Genomic DNA, 23,401 nt, shown 5'->3' with positions numbered 1-23,401 from the left:
GTCTTCAGGCCTCTCAGCTGTGCATACCATCAACTGCTCTGGTGAAGGCAGTAGGGTAGTGAAAAGGACTCTATGATGGTCCTTGGTTGTGATTTTGTTTAGTGCACTGGTTTTCTTGAATGCTGATTGTGCTAGCAGTCAAGTTGTCACATGGACAGACTCAGGACCTCTGGTTATCCAGGATGTTACAGGCAGTGTTATTAGCTGTTGTTTCCTCCTTTCTTGGAGCAGGGTTGTTCTGAATTGCTGTAATGGCTTGAGTTGGTTGGCCTCCAGCCAGGAGTCACTTTCAAGAGAGCAGCAGTTTCAGCAGTATAGGGGGCATACAAGCTTGTTCTAAGGTTGCCTGGATAAGTATTCCAGTTTCTCAGGTGATGGGCAGGACTATAGAGATTCTAAGAGATTAAAGCTTTTATCTTCTGTTACCAGGGTGGGTAGAGAAGACCATCATGGGATCAGGGTTAGTTGTGTCCAAGCTCAGACTCCTTGGGCTTGGATTGCTGCAGCCACTGTGGGAGATGTGAATGCGGTTCTCAGGCTAATGGAGTTATGTTTTCAGGAAAATTATGGTTGTCTCTGCTGTGTCATACAGGTTGCCAGGGACGTGGGGGAAAGCTGGCAGTGACAGGCCTCACCCAGCTGCCAGGCAGCCAGCAAAGCCAGTCTCAATCCCACTGTGCTCTACCAACAGCACTGAGATTATATCCTGGCAGCTCTTGCCCCAGGCTAGAAGCCTCCCTGGCTCTGCCTACAGCTGCTTCTGTGCTTGTATCTGTACTTTTCATTCTCCTTGCACACCATCCCCCATCCCAGGTTTCTGCCCAAGAAAATTTGCACTCGGTCAAAATTATTACAAAGTTCAGCTGGAAGTTTCTTTCTCTTTGTGGCCCTTTCCCAATTCTATTGGCAGCCCTCCCTATCATCATTATTTACTATTTATCATTGCCATTATTTGTTTTCATTAAGAACTGTATGAAAAAGAGACCTTGATAATCTAATAACACCACTTAGGAGATACCAAACATACTTAAAATATACTCTGTCCTTTTAAGAAATACAAGTACTTCAAAAGGTAGACTAGCATAAATGTTTATACAGCACATAAATAATACATGCCAATATTATAATTTTGTAGCATAGTACTGTACATATTAAAATTTATTATCAATATGACCTAATTTGCTGATATGACCTAATTTGAAGCGCTGTACCGTTTTCCTGTCTGCCTACAACAGTGCATAGGATATGAGGCAAAGAAAAGATTATAGCAGAGAAATAAATCTTTTATCCTGAAGATGTATAAAATTCAGATAGACAGAGGAAGGCTTTAGACATATAACTCTGCCTAGAGCAAAGGAAGAGGTCCTTTCTAGGCCCAGTGCCTAGAAATTCTCTAACCGCAATTAGTGAACAGTGTTAAAAAAAGAATAGGGAAAGTATTCATTTCCTCAGTTTGTCAAGAACAAGATTTCATATTTCATACATTTATGTATTTATTATGGAATTATAGCCTTTTAAAAGTTAAACACCACAAATAATGAGGAATTCATTTTACTGTAAGTAATTATTAAGTATATGCCCTTAAAATAGCATATCCTATAAGTAGCTGCATATTTACACAAACCTATTTACTTGAAAATTCATTATTTTCTTTAAATTTTTCCTTCTTATTCTTATTAAGATATTAAAAATAAAACATCGTCAGATAGTTTTAAATTATCTTCAAATTTCTCAACAGAATTATTCAAATGATTCAATAAAAATAAAAGTATTTCTAAAATGATGCTACAGAGTACAAAGAAAATTTCTACTAACAGCTTTCACCTTGTTGTGTTTGGCACAGATCATGCTTAATAAGTGTCTGGGCACAAAATGTATCTCCTATTTTTTGTTTTAATGAATGGCACAAATATCAATCTAGTTGACCAAGCAAGAAATCTAGATTTGACCTTTTCCCTCACTTCCACACTCAGTCAATCACTAGTGTCTACTGATTGCACTGCCTTAATATCTCTTGAATTATTCCTTTTCCAGTTAAGATATGATACAGCCACTACCTTGGTTTAGATCACCAGCACTGTTCATTTAGATTCCCAGTGAGACATCCTAATTGGATTCTCTCCCTATTAGTTATTGCTTCCAATACATTCTCCACACAGCTATAGTTATTCATCTAGAGCCCAAATCTGATTATTTTACTCCAATCCACTGTACCTGACTGCTAAGAACACTTAGAATAAATTATAAACTGTGACTGACATAATGTAGTTACAGCTCTCAATGACCTCTAGCCTAGTCTCAGTCAGAATTCCTCTTCCTTTTTGAGACAGTGTCTTGCTCTGTCATCCAGGCTAGAATGCAGTGGCACAATCATGACTCACTGCAGTTTTGATCCCTGGGCTCAAGTGATCCTTCTAGCTCAGCCTCTCAAGTAGCTGGGACTACAGGAACATGCCACCATGCCCAATTAATATGTTTAATTTTTTTTTTTTTTTTGAGACAGAGTTTCACTTTTGTTGCCCAGGCTGGAGTGCAGTGGTACCATCTCAGCTCACTGCAACCTCTGCCTCCTGGGATCAAGCAATTCTCCTGCCTCAGCCTCCTGAGTAGCTGGGATTATATTCATACACCACCATGCCTAGCTAATGTTTGTATTTTTAGTAGAGATGGAGTTTCACCACACTGGCCAGGCTGGTCTTGAATTCCTGACCTCAAATGATCAGCCCACCTTGGCCTCCCAAAGTGCTGGCACTACAGGCATCAGCCACCACACCCAGCTAATTTTTGTATTTTTTATTAGAGATGGGGTTTCACCATGTTGGCCAGACTGGTCCTGAACTCCTGGCCTCAAGTAATCCTCCCACCTCAACCTCTCAAACTGCTGGCATTACGGGTGTGAGCCACTGTGCCTGGCCAAATATTTTAATTGATGAATTTTATTTTATTTCATTAATTTTTTAATTTTTGAGACAGGGTCTCACTCATTTTGTTGTCCAGGCTGGAGTACAGTGGCATGATCACAGTGCACTGCAACTTCTGCCTCCTGGGTTCAAGCGATTCTCCCAACTTGGCCTCCTGAGTAGTGGGACCACAGACATGTGCCACCACACTCAGCTAATTTTTGCATTTTTAGTAGAGATGGGTTTTTGCCATGTTGCCCAAGCTGGTCTCAAATTCCTGGGCTTGAGCAATCTGCCTCAGCCTCCCAAAGCGCTGGGATTACAGGTATGAGCTACCACACCCAGCCAGATTTTTTATGATTACATTTTATCTTCACTATTGGCTTATAAATTGACCGAAGAAATTTTCTTTATATCTGATACTGTGTTTTCTATTTCTAGCATTTCTATTTTACTCTTATAATTTTCATACTATTTCTAAAACTCTCCATCTTTTCAAACATGTTGTTTATCTTTTCTATTTGATTCTTTAACATGAACACATAGCTATTTTAAATCCCTTGTCTAAGAGTTCTACAATCTGGGTCATTTCTGCATTTAGCTTTATCAGTTGCTTTATCTCTTGGCAATGGTTGTTTTTTTTTAAATGTCTTTTTTGTTATTTTGCACTTTCTATTGAATGCTAAGAGTTGTATGTAGAAGAATAGTACATACTGAGGAAATGATAGTTACATTCAGAATTGGGCATGCTTCTTCCTTTGAGGGGATAGTATGGTTGGGGAGGGGACTGAGTAAATGTAGTCAGCCCTGGGCTATGTTTAGGTTCTCTTGTTACATTTACCTTTGGAGCACCATGAATCTCAAATTTCCCCAGCAATGGGATACTTCTACCTTGTAATACTGTGTGTCAAGGGTTTTGCTAAGTGTTCCTGCCACACACTCAGCTTTCAGTAGTCCTGCATGCCTGTATTATAGAGGGGTGTCTCTCTCTCCCAGTGGTAGATTGATCTTAAAGGTTTCTCTGTGATAAGTTCATAGTGGGGGTTGGGGAATCTTTTGAGTCTCCTGGTACCAACTCAGCATTAAGACAAACTTTTTGCTGCAGCTCAGCCTTGAGGGTGCAACTTTTTTGGTGTACCTGCTGCCACCGCTAACCAAACTATGTCTTGTAACTGCAGGTGGTCCTAGAGAGGTCCCTGCCTCTCCCCTGGCAGTAACAGATCTCTGCCTTCTATCAGTGCAGGGTCCTGAGTCCAACAGGGCTTTCTGCACACTCCCCACAGATAGGCAGCATTTGTCCCTATACCACCACCAGAAGCAGTCCATCAGGGACTAGGCTTTGAGGCTGGAGGAGGGGGTACTCTGTCTTTTCCACAATGGCTTAAGGCTTTTTTTTAGTAAAAGAAAGGGTACTGAAAATAGAGTTTTGAGCTTGTGCTCCACTAATGGATATGCTCTCAGGACTCCTAATTAGCACCTGGTAGATGCCAGTGGAAATAAAGCTTGTGAGTGAGTATAAACTCCCCTGTGGCAGGACCCCTTTTTATTGTGAACTTTTTCTTTTTTAAAATTTTGTTTCTGTGTAATCCCAGCACTTTGGGAGGCCGAGGTGGGTGGATCACGAGGTCAAGAGATCGAGACCATCCTGGTCAACATGGTGAAACCCCGTCTCTACTAAAAATATAAAAAATTAGCTGGGCATGGTGGCGCGTGCCTGTAATCCCAGCTACTCGGGAGGCTGAGGCAGGAGAATTGCCTGAACCCAGGAGGCAGAGGTTGTGGTGAGCCGAGATCGCGCCATTGCACTCCAGCCTGGGTAACAAGAGCGAAACTCCGTCTCAAAAAAAAAAAAAAAAAAAATTTTGTTTCTGAAAAATTTTTGTTCTTTTTTGTTTGTTTTGTCTTTTTCTTTGTTTTTTACAGAATAGAGACGAGGTCTTCCTCTGTTACCAGCCTGATATCGAACTCCTAAGTTCAAGGGACCCTCTAACCTCGGCTTCCCAAAGTGCCAGGATTACAGATGTGAGCCACTACACTTGGGTGAACATTCATAAAAGCCTAGTTCTTTCACTTAGAGTAGTGTTAGAACTTTAGCTATTTTCTTCATATCCATTTTTATAATACCTACCTCTTCCTTCCCTTCTCTGCCAAAGGAAAAAAACGTTAATATGCTCCATTTCTTCTCTCAACAAACTGGAAAAAGAAGAAAGTTTCTTTTACATAAGAAAAGTCATCTAAGAAAAACTTGGCAATAATATCACATTTAATAGTGAAAGACTAAATAAATGCCTTCCCTCTAAGATTGGCTACAAGGTAAGGCTCTGCAGTCCTATAATTTCTATCCAAAACTGTACTAGTCTTCCTTCAACATAATAGGCAACATAGGCCAGGCGCGGTGGCTCACGCCTATAATCCCAGCACTTTGGGAGGCCAAGGCGGGTGGATCACGAGGTCAAGAGATCGTGACCTTCCTGGTCAACATGGTGAAACCCTGTCTCTACTAAAAATACAAAAAATTAGCTGGGCATGGTGGCGCGTGCCTGTAATCCCAGCTACTCGGGAGGCTGAGGCAGGAGAATTGCCTGAACCCAGGAGGCAGAGGTTGCGGTGAGCCGAGATCGCGCCATTGCACTCCAGCCTGGGTAACAAGAGCAAAACTCCGCCTCAAAAAAAAAAAAAAAAAAAAAAAATAGGCAACATAAATAAATAAAAGGCATATAGATTACAGGGAAGAAATAAAAGTATCTTTATGTGCAGACAAAAAGATTCCCTATCTTCTAGAATTAACCAAAAATCCACAAGAACTAATAAATGGTGTTCGGCAAGGTCACAGAATAAAAGGTTAATATGTGAAAATCCATAATAATTCTATACTTATCAATGGAAACCTGGAAATTTACATTTTAAAAAATACCAATTTACAGGAGCATAAAAGGCCATAAAATACCTATGGATACATGTAGTAAAATGTGTTCAAGAAACTAGAGAACATTGTGGAGATAAATTAAAGGTGAACAATACTCTTTTCGGGGACCAGAAGACTAAATATTATTCAGAAGTAAATTCTTCCAAAGTAATCAACAGATCTAACACAATTCCAACAAAATTGTATACACTTAAAATGCTGATTCTAAAATTCATATGGAAAAGCAGAGGACCTACAAAAGACAAAACAATATGGAAAAGGAATAAAGCACGGTAAACACTAAATAATTTCAAAACTTTTTTTTTTTTTGAGATGGGGTCTCACTCTGTGGCCCGGGCTGGAGTGCAGTGTCGCGATCTCGGCTCAGTGCAACCTCCACCTCCTGAGTTCAAGTGATTCTCCTGTCTCAGCCTTCAGAGAAGCTGGATTACAGGCATGTGCCAGCATGCCCAGCTAATTTTGTATTTTTAGTAGAGATGGCGTTTTGCCATGTTGGCCAGGCTTATCTCAAACTCCTGACCGCAAGCGATCCACCTGCCTCGGCTTCCCAAAATACTGGAATTACAGGTGTGAGCCACTGCACCCGGCCTTCAAGACTTATTATAAATCTACAGTAATCAAGCCATTGTAGTATAAGGATGATTAATAGACCAATGAAAGAGAATAGAGTTCAGAAACAGACTTACACATATACTGCCAATTGATTTTTGATGAAGGTGCCAAGGAAATTTAAGGAGGGCCAAATAATCTTTCGTGTTCCAATGAATGTTGGAACAATTGAAAATTCAAATGTAAAATGACAAACCAAAACAAAAATTTAAAAAATCAGAGCCTCTACCTTTACTTTGTAGCATATAAAAAAATTAATTAAAAATAGTTTATAGACCTATATATACAGTCATGTATCACTTAGCGATGGGGTATGTTCTCAGAAATGCATTGTTAGGAAATTTTGTCATTGTGAGAACACCACAGAGTGTACTTACACAAACCTAGATGGTATATATATTTTTATTTATATATATATTTTCCATATGAAAAACCAAAGGACGTAGCACTATTACTGAATACCAATTATTTCTCCTGCTTGATCTGCAATGCAATGTCAAATGCTATTTATTATGTTTCCATATATGCTCCATTATAATATTAAGACCAATGTTGTATATGTGGTGTTTTGTTGACTGAAATTTGATTAAGTAGCACATGACTGATAACCTAAAGCTATGGCACTTTTAGAAGAAAATATAAGAGAATATCTTTGTGAACTTAGATTAGGCAAAAATTTCTTAGAACTCAAAATAAAAAAAAAAGAAAGGAAGAAAAAATTGATATACTAGACTGTTTGCAAATTTAAAACTTCTGGCCGGGCGCGGTGGCTCACGCCTGTAATCCCAGCACTTTGGGAGGCCGAGACGTGTGGATCACAAGGTCAAGAGATCGAGATCATCCTGGTCAACATGGTGAAACTCTGTCTCTACTAAAAATACAAAAAATTAGCTGGGCATGGTGGCGCGTGCCTGTAATCCCAGCTACTCAGGAGGCTGAGGCAGGAGAATTGCTTGAACCCAGGAGGCGGAGGTTGCGGTGAGCCGAGACCGCACCATTGCACTCCAGCCTGGGTAACAAGAGCGAAGCTCAGTCTCAAAAAAAAAAAAAAAAAAAAAAAAACTTCTGTTCTCTGAAAGACAATGGTAATAAAACAGAAATGGAATCCCTAGACTTGGAGGACATATTTGTAAGATATGTGTGTGTATATATATATATAATATATATCTGATTTCCAAAATAAATAAAGTATTACCTGATATAAATATGGACTCAATATGAACAGATACTTCACAAAAGAAAATGAATAGCCAAAAGACACAGAAAAACATGTTCAACACCATTAGTCATTGGGAAGAGACAAATTAAAAGCACAATGAGATGCCACTACATATCCACAAGTATGGCTAAAATTAAAAAGATGGCAATACCTAGTGCTGACAAAGATATCAAATGGAACTCTCATAGAATGCCAGTAGAAATGTAAAATATTATAGTTACTTTTAAAAACAATTTGGCAGTTTTTTATAAAGTTAAATCTATACTTTTCTTATGACTCAGCAGTTCCATTTCCAGGTATTTGCTCAAGGAAAATGAAAATATATGACTATATAAAGGCCTGTACATGGATGAGTATATTACTTTTACTTATAATAGTCTAAAACGGAAATATTCAAAATGTCCATTAATTGGTGGAGGAATAAAAAAACAAAACAAAGAAAACAATTTAAGGGGCCAGGTAAGGTAGCTCACAACTGTAATCCCAGTACTTTGGGAGAATGAGGCAGAAGGATCCCTAGAGTCCAGGTGTTCAAAACTGCAGTGAGCTATGATTGTGCCACTGCACTCTAGCCTAGGTGACAGAGCAAGACCTTGTCTCTCAAAAAAAATGTCTTTTTGTTCCCATACATTGGAGGATGTAAGGTAAGCAATAAAAAGGAAAAAGTAATAACATATACAACAGCTTGAATCAATCTCAAAAGCTTTATACTAAGTGAAAGAAGCCAGACACAAGGCTACATGCTATTGTTCCACTTCAGTGACATTCTGGAAAGTGTAAAACTACAGTGACAGAAAGCAGATCTGTGATTGCCAAGGTATAGGGATGAGTGGAGGGGAAATGCTACAAAGGGACATGAGGGAACTTTTTGGCATGACAGAAAATATCTGTATCTTCATGGCAGTGGTGGTTACCTAACTGCACACATTTGTCAAGCCTCATCCAACCACTGTCTTCTATTCTATTCTATTCTATTCTATTCTACTCTACTCTACTCTACTCTACTCTACTCTATTCTATTCTAGAGACAGAGTCTTGCTCTGTTGCAAAGCTGGAGTACAGTGGCACAATCATAGCTCACTGTAGCCCTGATCTTCTGAGCTAAGGGATCCTCCCTCTTCAGCTTCCCAAGTAACTAGGACTACAGGCACACTACCACCTCTGGCCCAACCATACATTTTAAAAGGGTAAGTTTCATTTCATGTAAATATACCTCAATAATCCTCAACTTAAAAAATTACGTTACAAAAAAGTCTCAGAATTAAGCGGGGTGACACTCCTCAGTATTTACAGGTTTACTATGGTGTTAAAAACAACAACTACCACAAATATATGATAAGTTTACTTGACAGTTACACTAAGACTTAAATTCTAAAATCCTATATTTTTCACTTTTAGACAAACAGAATGTGAGGACAATTACCTCTGTAAGGTACTGAACACAGAATATCAATGGAAGATGACTGACGAATAAAAAAAGATTATTTGCAGTAACAATGTAGTAAAACGATGGGAATACTAATAATAAAGATAAATATAGGCCAGGTGTGGCGGCCCACACCTGTAATCTCAGCACTTTGGGAGGCCTAGGCAGGTGGATCACTTGAGGTTAGGAGTTCAAGACCAGCCTGGCCAACATGGTGGAACCTGTCTCTATTAAAAGTATTAAAAAAAAATTTGCCAGGTGTGGAGGCATGTGTCTGTAATCCCAGCTACTTGGGAGGCTGAGGCAGAATTGCTTGAACCCAGGAGGCGGAGGTTGCAGTGACCTGAGATTGAGCCACTGCACTCCAGCCTGGGTGACAGAGCAAGACTCTGTTTTTTTTTTTAAAAAAAAGATTAATATATATACATAAGTCCTTTAAATGAGATAGTATAAAGTATATTATTCTCTTTCATCAAAATATACCTGCATATTGGAAAAGATGAATATATGGTTAGATATAGCATTACTGGTTACTTTGAATAGTCTGAATTTTTCCATAATAGCTAAACAGGCTGGCCATGGTGGCATGCGCCTGTAGTCCCAGCTACTTGGGAGGCTGAGGCAGGAAAATCACTTGAACCCAGGAGGTGGAGGTTGCAGTAAGCCGAGATCATGCCAGTGCCCTCCAGCCGGGGTGACAAAGTGAGACTCCTGACTCAAAGAAGAAAAAAAGAGTTAAACAATGGCAAAGAAATTTTGCAAATACATAAATAACCTGCTTAATTAAAAACAGTAACATATATTGAATAATTTGTATGAAGACAAATACATGATGACCCAGCGAAGAGTACCTTGGCAATAGCAGTTTGTTTAAACATGCGAGTTATCAACCCCATGACTGTCCCAATGGCACCTGAATTTGGAGTTCTCATTAATTTTTTCCACTCCTCAAAGCTAGTATTCAATTCCTATGTGGAAAAAAATAATATTGTTTAGGAATATAACACAACGAACAGAACAAATTAATGCAGTCATGAATCATGTCCTACTTTTTTTCCTTTTCTCTATCGAAAGGTATAAAAAGAAAATTCTCAAAGATTCCAACATATTCATTTAAAAACATCAATTCAGAGGTAGGTCAGTCACATTTTCATGCCAATTATAGAAACCAGTGATAAGCCGTGAATGAAAACGAAGCCTTTTGCTAACAGCATAAATCAAACAATTATAACTTTTTAAGAAGATACATTCTATAAAGCGAACATAAGAACCATAAGAAAGCAGAGTAGTAAAAATGTATATGGCAGCTAAGTACTTTATAAAAAGATATGGTTTGATTTAAAGATGGAGAATATTAAATAAAATTAATATTAAGTAAAAATATAATATAATCATATGTTGATTCCATTTTATTTTTCTTTTGAATGCTAAAATAATAGATAAGAAAATCAGAGGCCTGGCATGGTGGCTCATGTTTGTGATCCCAGCATTTTGGGAGGCCCAGGCCAGCGGATCATGAGGTCAGGAGTTCGAGACCAGTCCGATCAACATAGTGAAACCCCGACTCTACTAAAAATAAAAAAAATTAGCTGGGTGTGGTAGTGTGCACCTATATGCCAGCTACTCGGGAAGCTGAGGCAGGAAAATCACGTGAACCCGGGAGGCAGAGGTTGCAGTGAACCGAGATTGTGCCACTGCACTCCAGCCCGGGCAACAGTGTGAGACTCCATCTCAAATATAAATAAATAAATAAATAAATAAATAAATCAGATGGTTCTTATTTTAGAAGTAACATATTGCTCAATGTTTACAAATGCTTACTTTAAGCTTTCAGGATAACAATGAAAAACTCTGTTAATAAAGTTATTTTAAGATTTGCAGAAATTTCAGAGAATATATAAGCACTGGATTTCCCAAAAGTAAACATGGATAAGAATTAGGTAAGGATTAGTAAACTGGTTTTCTGATATACTGAATTTCACGTCTTACAACATGATCACAGAGTTTTAGAATTTCAAGAATAGGGCTGCATGAAGTTATTCTAGAAGACAGCTATTCATACCTTAAAAAGAAATTCTAGAGCAAGAAACACAATTTCCCTTGCTAATTATTGGGTTTCACATCTTATAGATACTTAGAATTCTTTTTTTTTTTTTCAGATGGAGTCTCGCTCCCACTCTGTCACCCAGGCTGGAGTGCAATGGCACAATCTCGGCTCATTGCAACCTCTGCCTCCTGGGTTAAAGTGATTCTCCTGTCTCAACATCCTGAGTAGCTGGGATTACAGGCGTGTACCACCATGCCCAACTACTTTTTGTATTTTTAGTAGAGATGAGGTTTCACCATGTTGGCCAGGCTGGTCTCAAACTCCTGACCTCAGGTGATCCACCCGCCTTGGCCTCCCAAAGTGTTGGGATTACAGGTGTGAGCTACCTCGCCCAGCTGATATTTACAATTCTTAATACTACATCTCTGTTGCAACTGAAGTACTTTTTTCAGCAAAAAGTACTTTAAAAAAAATCACTAGGTTACCGTATCTTTTTACGTATTTGATGAATAAAACTGAAATCTTCTTACTTTTTTGCTGAAATACAAAACCAATTTATAGGCTCTATTAATTAAATCCATTTTTGGAAAGCAAATCTTTCCTTCTGTGAAATATGAAATATGCACAATCTGTAATAGTATAATCAAAATTATTTAAAGTAAGACTTTCAATCAAGCAAGGGTTCTCACCTTGGCTGCTGCTGATGGAAGATCAAATGGAATGCGCTGTCTGATTTTAGGGGGCAGCTGGGTTAAAACTTCAGTCTTTAATCTTCTAATCATTATGTCACTTAATAGCTGGTGAAGTTCCTTAAGATTTGATGCCCCTCTACAATCCCACTGAGGTCTTTTACCAAAATATCTGTTAATATGAAGACAAAACATGTAGCAAAATTGAATGCTGGAGTTAATGATATCCAATGTGTTCTTCCTTTTAATGATACGGAGCCAAGACTGTATTCATTGTTATTTCTGAGTTTCAAAAGCTCAGCCTGAAAAATAGTAATGAGTAAGATTTGACACTACTCTCAATTAGAGAAGACGTTAGTGTCTAAATATACTGTTTACACTGAGTTAATGCAAGGCTGTGATGAACTCGAATTGTATGAGGTCACTGTTTATAAATAGGGGTGTTACTGGCATTTTGGGTGGGCTCACATATGGCAGTATGTTTTAGCAGATCTAGCTGTAAAGCAGGCATGAACTGCCAATGCATCAGCCAGTCATTATAATAACTAAAAACACCTAGAACATTTCCTATGTGGTCTAGGAGGAGACGCTACCTCCAATAGAGGTGTTAAAGCATAGCAGATTGATTACAAGGTGCTCTTGTTTTCCTTTGAAACCACTTCTTCCTTTCCAACCCTTTGCTGGATTGACAGCAAAGGGATAAAATAAGAGGACACAAAACTACTATGAAAGAGAGAATGAAAGAGGAGACATCAGAGGATAAGAGATTTAAAGAAATATTTAGACGGCATAATGCAGACAGACAAGTGGTAACTGACTTGGCAAAAGAAAGAAAGCGATAACTTAAACTGCTTGCAAAAGACAAGTTATTCTCTAGACCTCTGAGGAAATTAGAAGCTCAAAGCACCAAGTACTGTGAAAAAATGTTAAGAGAAGGGTTAAAATCTAGTGAACTTACACATTAGGACAATTGACTGAAATCAATTGAACTTACACATTAGGGCAACTGATCCAGTAACATTTCCCTATCAATGTGACAACCAAAATACTACCCCATAAAATCCTCAATCATCTCCCAGGTGTACATCTACCTACTATCGAAAACAGCTGTTAGAGAATAATTTACAAAGAAAAAATTCCTGTTAGGTTGGATTATGATTACTAGTATTAATAATTGAAGTAACTATTCATTTTACTGGATAAAAAAATACTGGGTGGATTTTAGCATGAATAGATTTGAGAAATGTGGAACTCGTTAACGTTAGCTTTTTTAAAAATAACTATTAAACATAAATAGTACGTGCAATGTTAAAATGATATACTTGCATGTAGAGTCAATTACATAACTATAGTGAATGAATGGAATCTACCGTATGATACAATTATACACATGCAATTTAGTTGTCATCAATAAGATGTACTTTTTTTAAAAAAGCTAAGTGCTATCATTGTATAAACATTTTAATGAGTTTACTTATAACTGTTATAAATTGAATTGCTGAAACTTGTTCATTAAAATATTTTGACTTCCTTTAATGTATTATGTTCCCATATTTATATTAAAAATTCACAGGCCGGGCACCTATAATCCCAGCACTTTGGGAGGCCAAGGTGGGCGGATCACGAGGTCAAGAGTTCAAGACCAGTTTTGCCAACATGATGAAACCCTGTCTCTACAAAACATACAAAAATTAGCTGGGTATGGTGGCAGACACCTGTAATCCAAGCTACTCGGGAGGCTAAGGCGGGAGAATCGCTTAAACCCAGGAGGTGGAAGTTGCAGTGAGCCATGATCATGCCACTGTACTCCAGCCTGGGTGATAGAGCAAGACTGTCTCAAAAAAGAAAAAAAATCACACACTAATAAAAATGGGAAAATACTTGCCAATACCTATTCTACACCTATTTTTCCATTCATACACTTAGGATATTTTGATCACATGGTTACAAAAAAATCTAACATTCAGAATTACCAATATTGAGAAGTTGGTAGGTGGTGTTTTTGTTTTGTTGAAAATGCAATGTTTGAGGGAGAGATCCAAGATGGCTGATCACTAGCAGCTCGGGCTCATAGCTCCCGGTGAAAGCGCGGAGAATGAGAGGACGCCACACTTATCAGACGAATATTTGTTGCTCACGGACTGGGGGATTCCCAGCGGAGGATCCCCACGGGTTGCCAGAGTGACTCTTGTGGCCGGCGCGGCGGTTTTGCTGGCGCCTTAGCGCGGCAGTTCTTGGTGCAGAGTCCGGAGATTCCCAGGCAGAAAAGCACCATCAATCTTAACACCACTGTTTTGGCCGGCGCAGTGGACTGCTCAGATTTCAGAGCTGGGAATCAACAACTGACGTCCGCTCAGAGACCTAGTTAGAAAGTTGGTAATTATAAAGACGACAGAGGGATAAATATATAATGAAGGGAAGAAACCAGCCTAAAAAGGCAGAGAATACTCAAAATCAGAATGCCTCTCCCTCTACAGGGGATCGCAATTCCTCATCAGTAACGGAACAAGGCTTAATGGAGAACGAGTGTGTTCCAATAACAGAAGCAAGTTTCAAAAGGTGGGTGATTAGAATCTTCTGTGAATTAAAAGAACTTGTTCTAACCCAATGCAAAGAAACTAAGAACCTTGAAAAAATGTTTGACGAAATGTTAACGAGAATGGACAATTTAGAGAGGAATATAAGTGAATTGATGGGGCTGAAAAACACAACACGAGAACTTCATGAAGTATGCACAAGTTTAAACAGTCGAATTGATCAAGCAGAAGAAAGGATATCAGAAGTCGAGGACCAGCTCAGTTAAATGAAACGAGAAGACAAGATTGGAGAAATAAGGATAAAAAGGAATGAGCAAAGTCTCCAGGAAATATGGGACTATGTGAAAAGACCTAATTTACGTTTGATAGGTGTACCTGAATGTGACGAAGAGAATGAATCCAAGTTGGAAAATACTCTTCAGGATATCATTCAGGAAAACTTTCCCAATCTAGCAAGGCAGGGTAATATTCAACTCCAGGTAATACAGAGAACACCACAAAGATATTCTTCAAGAAGACCAACCCCAAGACACATAATCACCAGATTTATTAGGGTTGAAATGAAGGAGAAAATACTAAGGGCAGCCAGAGAGAAAGGTCAGGTTACCCACAAAGGGAAACCTGTCAGACTTACAGCAGATCTCTCAGCAGAAACCCTACAAGCCAGAAAAGAGTGGGGACCAATATTTAACATCCTTAAAGAAAAGAACTTTCAACCCAGAATTTCCTATCCAGCCAAACTAAGCTTTATAAGCGAAGGAAAAATTAAATCTTTTGTGAACAAACAAGTACTTAGAGACTTCACCACCACCAGGCCTGCTTTACAAGAGCTTCTGAAAGAAGCACTATACATATAAAGGAATAACCAATATCAGCCTTTCCAAAAATATATCAAAAAGCAAAGAGCATTAACACAATGAAAAATTTACACCAACTAATGGGCAAAACAGCCAGCTAGCATCAAATGCCAGTATTAAACTTATATATATTCTAATTGGATAAAAAGCCAAAACCTATAGGTATGCTGCATCCAGACCCATCTCACATGCAACGATACACAAAGACTCAAAACAAAGAGAAGGAGGAAGATTCACCAATCAAACAGAGAGTAAAAATAAACAAATAAACAAAAAGCAGGAGATGCAATTCTCGCCTCTGATAAAGTAGACTTTAAAGCAACAAAGATCAAAAGAGGCAAAGAAGGACATTACATAATGGCAAAAGGATCAATGTAACAAGAAGAGCTAACGATTCTAGAGATTAACGAGACAGAAAATTAACAAGAACATCCAGGACTTGAACTCAGACCCGGAACAGTAAACTTAATAAACATTTATAGAACTCTCCACTTCAAATACACGAAATATACATTACCACCTCACACCTATTCCAAAAGTGACTACATAATTGGAAGTAAATCACTCCTCAGTAATCGCATAGCATTTCATAGGTTTAAAGGAAATATTGGTTGGCTGCTTGCTTGTTATTTTCTTCCCTTATTCCTTCCTGTCTACATCAGTAAGTATAATTATTGGTATAAAAGAGGTTTTCAATACCCATTACTAAACTGCATTCTAGCCTGGGCAAGAAAGCAATACTCCCATTCTCTCTCTCTCTTTCTCTTCCTTTTTCTTCCTCTTCTTCATTCTTTTTTTCTTTCTTTCTTTCTCCCGAAAAACAAACAAACAAACAAAACAAAAAAAAAAAGAAAATGCAATGTTTGCCATTAAAATGGATTTTTTTTTGTTTGTTTTAGACGGAGTCTCACTCTGTTGCCCAGCCTGGAGTGCAGTGGGGCGATGCTGGCTCACCACAACCTCCCATCCCAGGGTTCAAGCAATTCTCCTGCCTCAGCCTCCCGAGTAGCTGGGACTATAGGCATCCACCACCATGCCCAGCTAATTTTTGTACTTCTGGTAGAGACAAGGTTCCACCATATTGGCCAGGCTTGTCTCAAACTCCTGATCTCATGATCAGCCCATCTAGGCCTCCCAAACTGCTGAGATTACAGGCGTGAGCCACCGTGCCCAGCTGAAAATGGATTCTAAAGTACACTCTCTACTTACATGAGACATTGTACAGGTGTACAATATGCTAGCTGGAGGTCTTTTGGTATGACTGCTACATGCTGGCAGAGACAACATACAAGTGTCTTCAAACAGGCTAACCACGTAGGCCACACTTGCCTCCTGCAGAGTACCAATAGTTGTACTCCTGAAGTGCAGATCTGTTTTGAAGTCTGAGCAATCTATTTTCAGAGTGTCATAGTGCCAGTACCTGGTCTGTAACAATAAGGTTTTTTCCCTGCTCCAGAAGAGGGTACACTATTGAGAGAAGTTTTAGCTAGTTGCCTCCTGGGTCTTATGTCACTAGTTGATCCTAAGCCATATGCCTGGCATGAACCATGGTTCAGAGGAATTATTTCTTGTTACCCACTATCCCCACACCCATCTCTTTCATCTACAGCTTGGAATGCTAGCGGTGGCATTTCTTCTAAAAAGTGGTGGCAACACCACATTTGTCAAAACCCCAGATCCATGTTTGGGGTGCAAAGGGGAAATACGAGGGGTAGGGAGGGCTAGAAGAGGTGCCTCCTGTAAACCCCTAGTCTCTTTAAATTTGATAATAATTATATATACTTTTTGGAATATCTTACATTTTAAAATAGTTTTATTGAAATTGAATTTATAATGCTATACAATTCACCCAAAGTGAAGAATTCAATTATTTCTGGTACATTCACAAATGTGTGCAACCATCACCACAGTAAATTTTAGGACATTTTCATCACCTCAAGAAGGAACTCTGTATCCTTTAGCTATTACCTTTGAACATCTGTCATAACTCACCAGGCCTAAGCAACCACTAATCTACTTTCTTTCTCCACAGATTTCCCTATTCTGGACTTTCAAAAATCAGACTTAGTTTTGTTGTAAATGTATGTTGTATACTCTAGGGCTGTCACTAAAAAAAGTGTTGAAAAAGTATAATTGACATATTCAAAAAAATAGAAGAGAAAAAGGGATTATACAAAATGCTCAATTAAGGCCACAGAAGGCAGAAAGAGTGTGGAAGACAAAACAGAAACAAAGAACAAGGGCAACAAACAGAAAAACATTAACAAACATGGTAGCTATTAATCCAACAATATCAATAATTACTTTAAATGTCAATGGCTGGCTGGGCATGGTGGCTCAAGCCTGTTGTAATCCCAGCATTTTGGGAGGCGGAGGTGGGTGGATCTCTTGAACCCAGGAGTTTGAGACTAGCCAGGGCAACATGGTGAAACCCTGTCCTTACCAAAAAGCTACAAAAATCAGCTGGGCATAACAGCATATGCATGTAGTCCCAGCTAATCGGGAGGCTGAGATGGGAGAATCACTTGAACCTGGGAAGCAGAGGTTGCTGTGCTGGTGTTGGGAGGTGAGGCCTAGTGGGAGGTATCTGGGTCATGGGGGTAGATCCCTCATGAATGGTTTGGTGCTGTCCGCAGGATAGTGGGTGAGTTCTTGCCCTGATGAGACTGCATTAGTTCTTGCAGATATGGAATAGTTTCCACAAAAGTATTATAAAGCCAGGACACTCATTAGGTTTTGTCTCTTTGCACATATCCTCTTCTTTGACTTTCTGCCACGTTGTGATGCAGAACAAAATGCTCTCATCAGAAGATGAGCAGATGCTGGGACAATGTTTTATGAACTTCCCAGCCTGCAAAACCATGAACTAAGTAAACATCTTTTCTTGATAAATTACCCAGCCTCATATATTCTCTTTTAGCAACACAAAACAGACTAAAACACTGGTTCTGTGAAAAGATCAATAAAATTGATAAGCCTCTGGCAAGGTTAAGAAAAAGAGAAAAACAACACAAATTACTAATATCAGAAATGAAAGAGGGACATCATTACAAATTTCAAAGACACTAAAAGTATAATAAAGGAATATTATGAACAATCTATGCTAACAAATCTTATAACCTAGATGAAAACAGATCAATTCCTTGAAAATCACAATCTGCCAAAACTCATTTAAGAAGAAGTAGACAATCTGGATAGTTCTATATGTACTAAAGACATATATTAAAAATTAATAATCTGGCCGGGCACGGTGGCTCAAGCCTGTAATCCCAGCACTTTGGGAGGCCGAGGCGGGTGGATCACGAGGTCAAGAGATCGAGACCATCCCGGTCAACATGGTGAAACCCCGTCTCTACTAATACAAAAAATTAGCTGGGCACGGTGGTGCGTGCCTGTAATCCCAGCTACTCAGGAGGCTGAGGCAGGAGAATTGCCTGAACCCAGGAGGCGGAGGTTGCGGTGAGCCGAGATCGCGCCATTGCACTCCAGCCTGGGTATCAAGAGCGAAACTCCGTCTCAAAAAAAAAAAAAAAAAAAAAAAAAAAAAATTAATAATCCTCCAAAACAGAAAACACCAGGCCCAGGTGGCTCACTGGTGAATTCTACCAAATAAATTATACCAATTCTCTATAATCTCTTTCAGAGGCTAGAAGCAGAGTGAATACTTTTGGACTCATTCTATGAGGCCAGCATTACCACAATGAAAACAAATGTCCACATAGAAACCTGCATATGGGTGTTTATAGCAGTTTTTTTCATAATTGCAAAAACTTGGAAGCAACCAAGATGACCTTCAGTAGGGGAATGGATAAACTGTAGTACATCTAGACAAGAAAACATTTAGTGCTAAAAAGAAATGACATATCCAGCCATGAAAAGACATGGAGGAAACTAAAATGCGTATTACTAAGGGAAAGAAGCAAATCTGAAAACACTGTAATACTGTATGATTCTAACTATATGACATTCTGGACAAGACAAAACTATGGAGACAGTAAAAAGATTGGTGGTTGCCTTGGTTATAAAGGAGGGATAGATGAATAGACAGAAAACAGAGGATTTTCAGAGCAGTGAAACAATTCTGTATGATACTACAGTGGTAGATTCATGTCATTATACGTTTGCCAAAACCATACAATGTTCAATACCGAGAGTGAATCTCAATGTAAACTATGGACATAGGGTGATGATATGTCAATGCAGGTTCAGAAGTTGTAACAAATATACCACTGTGGTGAAGGTGTTGATAGTGGAGGGTGGCATGTGTACAGGCATGGGGTATATGGGAACCCTCTGTACTTTCTGCTTAATTTAGCTGTGAGCCTAAAACTACTCTTGAAAAACAAAACCAACCAACCAAACAAACAAAAAACAGAGTTTATTTATCAAAAACAAAAACTAGTATATATGTGTGTAGTACAGTCACTGTCCTACATTTTCCCAGGATTTCCTCTCCAGTCCCATTGAGGCTATACATCTTTTTAGCTAAGGGTACTTGCACTGGTGTCAGACTGCTTGGAATCTTGGCCTGGGGACCTTTTAATTGCCTGCCTGGGGCTCGAAATTTTCAAAGGCCTATAAGACTTTAAAAAAACCTCAGAAACAAAATAAAAAGAACAAGTTATTGGCTCCACAATGCCAAAAAAAAAAACCCTCTGTTAATATTAATATTTAAGAAATATCTATATAATGACAACATCAACGACAATGATAATAGTTACAGCAGTGTGTACTCTGTGAATTAATATATTTAGCCTTAATAACAACTCTATACCAATATCATCCCCATTTTATGGATGAGGAAACTAAGATACAAAGAGATTGAAGAATTTGCCCAACATCTCATGGATGTTAACAGTGGTGCTGAGATTTGAACTTAGGCAGTCTGATTCCAAAGTCCTGCTTTACTAAAAGCCAACTTTTACCTAATAATATAAAAATTACATTAAACATATTTCTTGGGATTATTTTACTATGCTGTTTATATATTATTTTGTATGTGTGTGTGGTGGGGGCAGCTACACAAAAGCAAGAGATTCTGGGACTAGGAAACATTCCTGACTTCAGGTTTTGGACTTTATTTTCCTAATTCTCAATTCCTACATATATAAAATGGGAAGATCCACTGTTTGGGGGATGGTTGAATAAAATGTGGGGCATGCCAACTATGGACTATTCAGCAACTATTCATAAGAATCATTTAGATCTTTATGTATGGAGTAAGAAGGATGTCGAAGATATATGTTAAATGAAAAATGGAAGCCACAGAGTAATATGTTTGGTATGCAGGATTATGTATGTGTGTAGATGTGTGTACATATGTATGTCTGTATAATAATGGAACCAGTTCCAGGAGAATAAACATCAAATATGATACATTGCTTACCTTGGGGGGTCACAGTGGTAGGGAATGAAAAGGTTAAGTGAAAAACTAAGGTTTTGTCACCCCATTTTGTTTTCACTTTGTCTGTCTGAAAGTTTACAATAAGCAAATAATGCTTTTGTAATTAAAATCCAATGTTAAAGATTCTTAAAGAAAGATACCTTCAATAGCTTCACACTTCATAGCAGTGGTCTCCAAACAGTGGGGATGGGTAGACTCCAGAAGGGTTCAAGTCACCCCACTGAGGTGTAGAAACAAACATTCTCTATATATTGCATTTTTATCTCAGCTTTCTAAATTAGCTTCTCTTTTCATGTAAGTTTTAAAATATACATAATGCTTAGAATAGTAACATGAATATAATTCATGCATTGGCTGTATGCTAAAAAAAATAATGCTTTAAAATGGGGTGTATAGAGAGTTGAGAAGACTGGCAAGAGCCCAGTAGGCATGCGCACAACTTGACTGAAAAAATTGGCCAGTAAAGATACAATGAGCCCTTTTAGAGTTAGATACTTTTGTTACTTACACAGAATTACGAACAAAAAATTAAGTACAAATATGAGTCCATAATGAAAAAAAATTACACAGAAAGTTTATGAATGCTTACATATGTTCCTAAATCCAGAAAAATAACACTTTTTAATTAACCACTTATCATATCTATAATGTTTTTTCAACACTGTTCACTGCTTATACTTTGACTGCCTCTTCAGGGTGACAATAACTTTGTAATACTTGAGAAATAGGATAATTCAGTCTTTACTCAAGTATGGATGATCAAATTTTATTGTTTATTAATAATAATTTTTTAAAGTTTACTTCAAGTTCATAACTTAGTGGCATACTGTGTGTGTGTACATATATTTCTAAATTATTATCAAATTTGGGGAAAAAAAAACAACCTCTATCAAATTTCTGTCAAATACAAGCTATAAGAATGGGAAGATCCATGGCAAGACTACTCGTTAAAAAAAAAAGAATGGAAAGAATTATTCAAAGATTATCCTCTGGCTCTCTACATTTCAACCTTGTTGCTCTTTCAGTACTCACATGTTCCCAGCTTCAGGCACCATAGGACACGTTCACATTGCAGTATGTCTACTTACCCCATACCAGAAATATTTCTGGAAGCCATTCCTATACTAGGTTGGGAGCAGTAACCTAACTAAATACACAAATATAGCCCACTAAATCCAAACCAAACATACCCCTAATGTAATTTCTTCTTAGACTGATCCTAAAAATGCTTGCTGATACTCCAACATCATAAAACACAAGGAAAAATATGAGAAGAGGAAGTTTTGCTGAAAAGAGACCTTTTAATCTATTAAAAGTGTCTCCGTCTATAAATTTGATAGGGACATATGATCTTGTGCAAACTGCCAAAACTCCCTCCTAGGGTCTTGAAATGGCCTAAGAAGTGAGTGAATCCTTTTTTTCCCCCATAGATGGGTTTTCACTATATTGTCAAGGCTAGAATACAGTGGCCATTCACAGGCATGACTGTAGTGCAGCAGCCTCCATCTCCTAGGCTCAAGTGATTATCCTGTTTCAGGTGCCTGAGTAGCTGGCACTACAGGTACATGCCACCAGGCCCAGCTAAAAATGAAAGATTCTGAAGTTTAAGGTTCATAGTTTTATGGGAAGGAAAGAAAGTTATAAAACAAATTTGTAAATGTAATATCAAAGAGGTAAAGTGCATAGAAGAAAGAGAACAGGTATAAATGAATAAGAAAAATATTTTTAAGGACAAAGTATAAGTAGTGTTGTTTGGGGGTAGGTTTAAAACAAAAGGATACTTAATTCATAACAAACTAAAATTAGAAACTGCTAAAAAATTGCAAATGTCTCTAAAGATATTATGAAATGTGAACCTTTGGGTTCAGAATAATTATTTTCTCATTCAGTTTTAAAAAGTAAGGAAAAATTCATTTATCCTTTTCTAAATTGAAAGAATAAACATATGTCTTTTAATCTCCTTTTGATCATATATAATTTAAAAAGAGGCATTTCCCAGTATGCACATAACATTAGCTTATGATGATGAAACAGGAAGCTTATGGCCAAGAACATGTATGCTTATCTGTGTTCACGAACACACACATATATACATGCAGAGTTAACTTTTGACTTTGTAAATCACCCTGATTTTTTAGTTAGATCCTCTTGTGCCTCTTATAGCAATCCTTTCTTCTCATCCTTGGCTCCTGGCAACCATTAATCTGTTTTTTTCCCCAGTAGTTCTGTACATTCCAGAATGTTATATAAATAGAATTATACAGTAGGTAGCCTTTTAAATCTTATTTCTTTCACTTAGCATAATGAATTTGAAAGTTATATATATTGGCCAGGCACAGTGGCTCACGCCTGTAATCCCAGCACTTGGGAAGCTGAGGTGGGTGGATCAAGAGGTCAAGAGATCGAGACCATCCTGGCCAACATGGTGAAACCCCGTCTCTACTAAAATATACAAAAATTAGCTGAGCGTGGTGGCATACACCTGTAATTCCAGCTACTTGGGAGGCTGAAGCAGGAGAATTCCTTGAACCTGGGAGGTGGAGGTTGCAGTGAGCCGAGACTGCACCACTGCACTCCAGCCTGGCACCTGAAACAGAGTGAGACTCTGTCTCAAAAAGAAAAAAAAAAAAACCCAAGTAGGATTTTTGTAGAAATTGACATTTTCTACAAATCGTGATTTGCCTGCCTCGGCCTCCCAAAGTGCTGGGATTACAGGCATGACCTACAGCACCCAGCAGGGTTTGACAGTTTTTGCACAGAATCTACAGAACAATTTGAGGGAAACTG

The 23,401-nt window shown here is 38.3% G+C and overlaps 1 protein-coding gene across 19 annotated transcripts in view; it reads right to left on the bottom strand.

Moving 5' to 3' along the window:
• ZRANB3 (zinc finger RANBP2-type containing 3) overlaps positions 1 to 23,401 on the bottom strand; it is a 313,593-nt gene that overhangs the window by 117,917 nt on the left and 172,275 nt on the right. For all 19 annotated transcript variants that reach the window (XR_010344621.1, XR_010344622.1, XR_010344624.1 and 16 more), the window contains 2 exons: positions 11,817 to 11,988; positions 9,932 to 10,048 (listed from right to left, as the gene is read on the bottom strand). Coding sequence is in view for 12 of the 19 variants with exons in the window: in XM_064382815.1 (XP_064238885.1) it covers positions 9,932 to 10,048; positions 11,817 to 11,988 (289 nt within the window). In the remaining 7 variants the exon portion in view is untranslated. The remainder of the gene's footprint in view (positions 1 to 9,931; positions 10,049 to 11,816; positions 11,989 to 23,401) is intronic.

The sequence above is a fragment of the Aotus nancymaae genome, unplaced genomic scaffold, assembly GCF_030222135.1.
Source record: "Aotus nancymaae isolate 86718 unplaced genomic scaffold, 86718_ANA_hifiasm-v0.15.2.pri h1tg000029l, whole genome shotgun sequence".
NCBI classification, from domain to species: Eukaryota; Metazoa; Chordata; class Mammalia; order Primates; family Aotidae; genus Aotus; species Aotus nancymaae.
The sequence above is the reverse complement of the archived record's forward strand: the minus strand, read 5'-3'. Positions and strand labels throughout refer to the sequence as shown.